This window comes from Pleurodeles waltl, chromosome 8, assembly GCF_031143425.1.
Source record: "Pleurodeles waltl isolate 20211129_DDA chromosome 8, aPleWal1.hap1.20221129, whole genome shotgun sequence".
NCBI lineage: Eukaryota > Metazoa > Chordata > Amphibia > Caudata > Salamandridae > Pleurodeles > Pleurodeles waltl.
Genome location: NC_090447.1, coordinates 751,968,120 through 751,976,870, shown reverse-complemented (window position 1 = coordinate 751,976,870; position 8,751 = coordinate 751,968,120). Strand labels below are relative to the sequence as shown.

General features: G+C 41.1%; 1 protein-coding gene across 1 annotated transcript in view; it reads right to left on the bottom strand.

Annotated features, from left to right (window-relative positions):
• Positions 1-420: 420 nt before the first annotated feature.
• ANOS1 (anosmin 1) overlaps positions 421-8,751 on the bottom strand; it is a 425,810-nt gene continuing 417,479 nt past the window's right edge. The window contains exon 14 of the mRNA XM_069205001.1: positions 421-5,497. Coding sequence (XP_069061102.1) covers positions 5,439-5,497 — 59 coding nt within the window. The 3' untranslated portion in view covers positions 421-5,438. The remainder of the gene's footprint in view (positions 5,498-8,751) is intronic.

Genomic DNA, 8,751 nt, shown 5'->3' with positions numbered 1-8,751 from the left:
CAATTTGGGAACAAACAGGTCAGCACCTGAATGGGTATTTATAGCAAATGCACTGTAAAATAACCATCCTCGAGAAATGAAAACTGGACTTTGTTGCCTTACCTGTGTCCCACAGGTCTATATTACAAAGCAGATTGTGAGAACAGTTTTGACAAAGAACACTCATTATAAAAAAAGAAGAATCCTGTTACAGGATTTAGCACATCTTTCAGAAATCAAAGGACTTTCTGTTACCTTCAAACTCTCAAAGAGGTCTTTAGCCTACAAAGATGTTTAAATAAAACGAGCAAACGTTTATTTCACACTTGATGTCACAGCCAAGGTATGAAGCTTGCCAGCAGTAGTGCAAGGTAAGGACACGACTAAAAGGACGAAACATGACAACACACGCTTTTTCTGAAGGCAAAATTATCACTGCAGTTTCATGTTTAAGGACAGTTTATTACTTAAACAGTATGTACAGATTCTAACATGAAAATTATGAGTAACATATCAGACACTATTTACAATTACATTTTTTTTTTACAAAATGTTTTTACAAGAAGCCTTTATCTTCTCTCTACAAGACAGGGCAGACATAACACGCAAAAAATTCCAACATTTCTGTATTACATACATAAATAAATATTGACTTTTTAAATGACTGCTATAGGAAAGTGATTTCTACAGCCAGTTCAGGTAAGAGCGAGTCAGTTCTGCATCTCAACACTATAACACCATGAAGCCAGTCGGAGAGGCATCTCACATACGGATCTCTGTTAATAAACTTGCAACCTGTGCTTTGCAAACAGAGTCGGAGGAGGGAAGACGGGTATTACTTTTCATGCCTAGAACAGAACACTGAATGTTGGCATGCAAAACCTTATACAATAATCCACACCTGCAGGAATTCATGTACAGCTTACTTTTTAATAAAATAAAGTGTTTTTTTTTCTGTTAAGTACATGCAACGCCCTATCTGCTCCATGAGTCGTTTCACCGCATGAGATTGTAAAAAGAAATTCGCAATTGAATAACCGCCAGTGGCAGTAAAAAAGTATAGGAGGACGGCGGCACGTGCTAAGTTTGGAAGGGTATTAATAAATAAATCTATGTCACAACTACCTTTACAGATACATACAGAAGGATCAAATACAATTTCCATAAAATGGCCCCATAGGATGCATGGAAGACTACATCTGCAGGCCTGACATTTGGTAGATAGAAATTTCCTGCCCCTCGGTTCCTACTTTCAGAGAGGTTGTGTATGATGCTGGTCAGTCAGTCTTTCCACCATTTTGAATGACTACTCTTTCATCTCAATGACAAATTTAAACTATTGCTAGTGCGGAAGTTATACCTTCCACAATACTAAGAAACAGGTGAGAGATGGAAACATGATCTATATTCCTATAAGGAATGCGGGTTTATGTCTTAACATTTCCACCAAGATAAGTGACTAAAGAAATGATTAAAGCACTAAGTGCACTCACACCAAAACACATCACATTTGTATCATATTCTGCCTTATTGTTTTCTATAGAATAAATGGACAGCACCTCCCAGTGCTATCAACTGTTGTAGTTTACTTGTAAACAAGAATTTGTAAACCAGGGTCTTCTCCAGACTCTGTAAAAACTGCAAACACTACACAGTGCACACAGAAATGTACATGCAGAGTATATTGTGTAAAGGTGAATTCTTTTGGGAGCAGCAGGTTAGCGTTTTACGGTAATATTATGTACCATTATCTTCGTCAGGTTTCCATGTGCAAAACATTTTATTTTAAAAGTGGTGAGATGGCAGACAGAACTTTATGAACAGACAGTAGTGTATTATGCACATAATTGCTGGTCAGACTTTGCATCAAGGGTCAGAGTCCTGTTCTGCCCAATATTAAAAGAATTGTGTCCAGTCAGCAGTGCAGACATGCATTTGCCTCTGCTACACAGAAGACAGTTAAGCCTGACATAGAAGTGTTCCAACTTACTACTCTCAGTGAGGGCTTAAGTTCCTCCCAGCCTTTCAGGGAGGAATCTCACGGACAAGATGGGGTTGGTTAATTTGAGGACTCCACTATTACTGGTAGGGGTCCCCAGGACCCTGTTAGATGCTAGTTGTGGGCTGCCTCATTACAAAGTTTGGGTGAGTGCTCCATGACTGCATGGCCTCTTTGCATGTAAAGGAGACACTCCTATGCCTTTCTCAAGGTCCAGGGCCTCGTGAATGTGCTACACATGAAGGATGTTGATAAATACTTGTCTCCCTTCCAAGAATACAAATTGAAGACCACCTTGCTCGGTCTACATCCCTGTCTGCTCCTAGGAGCTCAGACTGGCCGGTACATGCCTTGTGTTTAGAACAGGCAACAGCCCAAACAGGGATCACATAATTTCCCTATGTTCATGCAAATCAATTTATATTTCTCAAGAGGCTCCCAGCACTGCATGTACTGACACATTCAGTATTTATAAGAGACCACAATCGTAAATGCCAAAGTGTGCCTGTTAATTTTGAAGCACAGTAATAATAATTGCGTCTTCCTAACAACACTGTTTCTTTCAGAAAAAATGGAGCAAATTCATTGTGTACTACTTTCCAGCGTGTACAATATGGAATGGGGCAAACAGATCAAAGGCTTCATTATGACAATGGTGGTCCCACCACAGGACCACCAATGCCGTGGGGAGGACGCCACCGACATGCCGGTGGTGTCCCTCCAGTCGTATTACTATGTTCCCTCCATGGGCATGGGCAGTGCAGGTACTCTCTGCGCCCCCCCAGCACTGGCTTTCCACCAGCCTTTCCATGGTGGGCTGACTGCTATGGGAAGGCTGGCAAAAAGCTGAGTTGTAATCAGCACATCAGTGCTGAGTTCAGCGCCGCCATGGCTGACCACAACTCAGACCATCGTCTAACCGTCAGGAACCTTGTTCCTGCAGCTGACGGCGGTCTTTAGGGGGTCCCGCCCACCAAAGTCATAATGTGGCTGTGGGACCTCCAGGAGTGCAGCAGTCCCACCGCCACGGCGAGTGTGGCGGTCTGAAGCCTGCAACACTCGTAATGAAGCCTTAGGCATACTGCCTACTCTATGTAATTAATTTACATTTAGGGCAAGTCTACAGCAAAGTTATTTTGCTAATGTTTGCTGCATTTGTAATAGGAAATAATTGATTTAGACTCAAACCTAATCCCGACTATCAACTTTCTGCAAGAGGCATGAAATATTTCCCTTGCTCCTTTTTATATAAGCAATTAAAATAATGGGCACACATTTTTGACATGTGTTGCACCAATACAACACTTTCTACAGCATGGTAATTTGGACAAATTCCGCTCACAGGACTCCTTATTAATCAATCAAAAAATAAGCTATAAAATTGATTTGGTTTGTTTTCCTATTAACCACAACTTTTTATGTAATATGGGCTCACAATGTCTTGCCATCTTAGTATTTTAATATTTCTGTTATCGGATTGAGACATTCTTTGCATGATGAGACAATGGAAAGAGTAAAAAAAACATGCTAATGGAATGAGACTGTAGCCAGAATGTAACTTTTGTGTGAAAAAACATAACCGGAAGTGCCTTTGCATGGCATCCTGCTCCTCTGGTGAAAGTAGTATTGCAGGAAAAGAATTTCAGTTCCATCCGAACATTATAGTCCGCATCAGAAGACTATACAGGTCGCTAAAGACCCTCTGTCTGAGTTATAGGCCTGAGTGTAGGCAAATGCCTATAACATGGTAGAGGATCTATAACGAACGGCATGATACAGGACAGAAGGACTATATTGGTATTAGAAGATTTCACCCATTCAGGAAATAATATGCTAACTGAAATAGGGAAAACCAACAAAATAAGCATAGTAGTTTTGGAGCAGAAGGCCCATTCCAGCTAATATTGGCCTTTTGCCACTCCATTGTCTTCCATAGAGCTCTCGGCATTCCAGTGTTCTAGTTATCTGTAAAGAAATTGTAAAATGGTTACGAACCACCTGGCATCTGCAATTGTTATTCTGATTCTAATGGACATTACATTGCTACGCCTCACTTCACATGCAAGCTGGTCTATGCTTGTCAGGTTATATGATGAGGTTCTGTTGCAGTCAACTAGGGATATCCACCTGATTGCCTGTGCAACTAAGCAGCCAATAGTACTAAGTCGACATGGTCCAGATTAGCATGGATTCGAAACTAATTAACACCATATGTCTGATAACAGCAGTTTCACTACGCATTGCTGCATGCTTTTCTCAAACTGGAAAATGTCAATTTCAATGTAGGATGCAATTTTCAAAAAGTTGTTTTTTTTTAAAGGTTGACTTAGGGTGATTTGAGTAGTCCTTGTTTGAGAATAAAGCATCAACTGCTACTACCGACCATACCAAAGAACTGACTTTCAACGTATTTCAGATTCTAAGTGGGAATTCATGGCCACCTTTTCAAACTGGCTCACTTAAATGGACCATAGTTAAGTGGGGTGGATATTAGCTGCAAAGAAGTTCATTTTCAAATTTTCTTTTTCACAAATCATGGGCATTTTGCTAAGTTTTCAAAAGTGAGACCCAAAAACAATCTACTGCATATTAAACGTTAAGTCCAGCGCATTGCAGTTTATTACAAATCCACCTGGAACCTCTGGATTCATAATTTCAGACACATCCTACCTACTCCTTTACTGGAAAATATCCCACCATGCAACTGCAATGTACAAATTCAGATTTTGCCATCAAAATACACCAGTTAAAAAACATTACTTGGCCACATGGGATCCTCGAGACCATGATATTTATGACTGTATGCAAGAGAAACACTTCTCCCATTAACAGCATAACGTAACGCTCTCAGCTTGAATCCAAGTGTAGACCTCAGGACAGTACCTCATTGCGCAGAAGCAAATTCATTTTCAGAGCAATCCCAAAAATTCTCCCAGACACTAAATGTGCTACCATTAACAGCTACTTGACATAAAAAAATATTATTGCTGTCTGTAGTGCCATTTCCTCGTAAACAATCTAGAAATGTGTAAGATGCAAATATTTGTAACTGCGGACTCCATTTCGTAATGCATTTGCTTTTTTGACGAGCTGAAGAAGCACTTTAAGTTGTGCTCTGCTGATGCAGCTACGCAAAATGGCAGGAAAGCAAAAAGGCAGATACATGTGATCTTCACTGCCCCACCAGGGGCTGGAATGTGACACAACCTTCAATGAACTGGAGATAGGAGTCACTGATAGAATGGTGCTCTCCAGAACATTCTGGGGCGAGGGTTAACAGTTCTTGATGTCGACATAGGTACTCCGATGAGCTAGAAATCAGATGTAGAAAGATGTAGATGTGAAAAGAAACTACCATTGAGGGAAAGATGCATTGCTGCTATACGCATACACTTGTGCCATCTTCTTGCTGGGCGCCCGGTTACTGACATCTCCAATCTATCCTGTTATTTGACAGTCTCTAGTATTTGTCTGGGGATGGCTTGAAGTGATGCGAATGATGATGTTTTAGGTGATGCCCTGTCAAAAACAGCACAAAAAGATAAAGATTAGTCACTAGTCAAGAGATCTCTATGGCCCTCATTTCAAGGGCTGCGCAATTTCAGGTGCGAAAAGGGCACTCGGTAAATACCAACATCACAGTATTTGGCATTCGATACATACCAGCATCACAGAATGTGGCATTCGGTAAATACAGAGTATGGCATTCGATAAATTCCAACACCACAGTGTATGACATTCGGTAAACACCAACACCACAGAGTATGGCATTTGGTAAATATCAACACCACATTGTATGGCATTCGGTAAATACCAACACCACAGTATATGGCAGTCGGTAAATACCAACACCACAGGGTATGGCATTCGGTAAATACCAACACCATAGAGTATGGCAATCAGTAAATATCAACACCACAGTGTATGGTATTCGGTAAATACCAACACCACAGAGTATGGCATTTGGTAAATATCAACACCACATTGTATGGCATTCGGTAAATACCAACACCACAGTATATGGCAGTCGGTAAATACCAACACCACAGGGTATGGCATTCGGTAAATACCAACACCATAGAGTATGGCAATCAGTAAATATCAACACCACAGTGTATGGTATTCGGTAAATACCAACACCACAGAGTATTGCATTTCGTAAAAACCAACACCACAGAGTATTGCATTCGGTAAACACCAACACCACAGAGTATGGCATTTGGTAAATATCAACAACACAGTGTATGGCATTCGGTAAATACCAACACCACAGTATATGGCAGTCGGTAAATACCAACACCACAGGGTATGGCATTCGGTAAATACCAACATCACAGAGTATGGCAATCAGTAAATATCAACACCACAGTGTATGGCATTCGATAAATATCAACACCATAGTGAATGGCATTTGGTAAATACCAACAACACAGACTATAGCATTTGGTAAATAACAACACCACAGAGTATGGCAATCGGTAAATATCAACACCACAGTGTATGGTATTCGGTAAGTACCAACACCACAGAGTATTGCATTTGGTAAATACCAACACCACAGGGTATGGTATACCAACACCACAGAGTATGGCGTTCGGTCAATACCAACACTACAGTGTATGGCATTTAGCAGATCCATAACTAATGCACGTTTCTACCTTATGGGCGATGAAGGGGGATTAATGTGTTAATGATTTCCCCTGTTACAAGGTGTGCAAACTCAGATTATGCGTGGTTTGTCTGCACAATTTGCACAAGGTTGTGCCTTTGTGAAAATCATGCAGACAAAAAGCCAGGGGTGTGCGATTAGTGCTCGGGTTGGAATCTCAATTTGGCACATGTTTGTGTAAACTGAAAGGGTAGAGAGTGAGAGTAAATCATGCTACCTATTCATGAGTGTAAGAGAAGGCATCGCAGGTAATTGACGAGTGAAAAATTCATAGACGTAATAGCAAACACATTTGTGGCCTTTATTTTCATTCTGGCATCTGATAAAGCAGTATGTAATTGGTGAAACTTTATTACACGGGTCTGAGGTTAAAGTTTTAGACAACATTGTCCAAAACGAACACGGTAATCAATCAATTCTAAAGTACTTACTGGATAGTTATACCTTGTAAGAATTGCGGAATAGCACATAACAATCATTAGACCTCGCAGGTTATGCAAACACTCAGAACTCTCAGTGGCAAAGGGGTGAAGTGAGATAGTACTTTAAGGCCGAAATGTATTATTTGTTTGAATGGGGGCTCACATGAAGCAATGAGGTCCAAATGTTTGTGTCAAACAGCTTTTCGCCACAAAATATATCTTGTGCCAAAAAGTCAGTACAAGCGCAACTTCAAATACCTTTGCTTCACTTAGTGCCAAAACCTTGATTATGGTCGCAAAGGAGGGAAGAGAGAGGTAACGCGATGGGGACAGTGCTATCACTCCGATGACGTCATGAAATGTTTAGCCCATTAAAGTAGCAAGGACTGGCGGCAGATAAAATCCTAAAGACAAATGAAACCAGGTCCAACAAAGGGCACTTTGCTTGATATTCCCACACATAAGATGTCATTTAGGCAAAATCACACAGTTTGCATAGTCTAACCTTGAGTGGTTGTTAATGCACAGAAACGTGTAGCAGAAAGTGCAGCTTTCCAGCAGCACTAGCACCACTGATAGGAATATCTGTGAACTGGAAAAAAAGTGAAGGTACGTTCAGAGTTATAAATCCCTACATGTATTCTTAACTCATTTTGTAATTAGGGTCCATTGTTTGTTTAAAAAAACAGATTCGTGGTTCAGAATTCCCAGGCAACTGTGACATAGGTTTCTTAGTTCTATGAAAATGTGATGAATGTAGGACAAATGGATGGTGGCACATGTCTCGCGCTTAGGACCTTGCAATAGTTTAGAGCAGTGGTTCCCAACCTGTGGTCTGGGGACCCCTGGGGGTCCGCAAAGCCTCCTCAGGGTGTCCGCGACTGCTTAGAAAATTAAATAATATTAATTGATTAGGTCCCCAGCTTTCAGTAATAACTTAATGGGGGGGTCCCCAGATTCCAATAATGATTCAGTGGGGGTCCCTGGGTTCCAGTAATGATAAAGTGGGGGTCCACAGAAGTCAAAAGGTTGGGAACCACTGGTTTAGGGTGTAATAAATGGACCTTTGCTGCATTTTCACTTGCATGCTTCTACCTTTAATGTGCTTGACCTGTTTAGTGGTGATTCGCGGGTTGATCAGTTCAGAAATGAGTGTAACGAACTGCAACATGTTTTATACCCATCGGGTGAAACCACCGGCAGGAGTTCCTCATGCAGGCTTTCATTTCTGTGAGGAGCACTCCATGATGTCTACATCCAACAATCAACTGTATGCAGAGCCAGCCTCCTTGCTCTGAAATATGGTGGCAGTTCCCCTGTTGCATACTGGATGGAGCATCACTGTACCCCAGGTACCTGAAACAGCATTTGCATTGTGAGTGGATTATGGGTCTCTCTGGTTAGAGAGCCTGTTGCGGTGCTCCTGCGAGTCTTTACTGTGGACACAGTTATGTCGGAGTCCAATGGCAAGTGTAGTACCTAAACATGCATGAACTATGTCTAAATGGAGAATGTGTAACAAAATCTGTCTCGGAGCCAGAAGGTACAAGGTTACTGTAGCTTCCATTTTATTTGTTGAGTATGAAAACTGTGCACAGCTGATAAAAAAAATCCTCATTAATCACTGCTAAGACATAACAGCAGAATCAGTGAAAATACGTTTTGTTTTTACTGCTCTTACA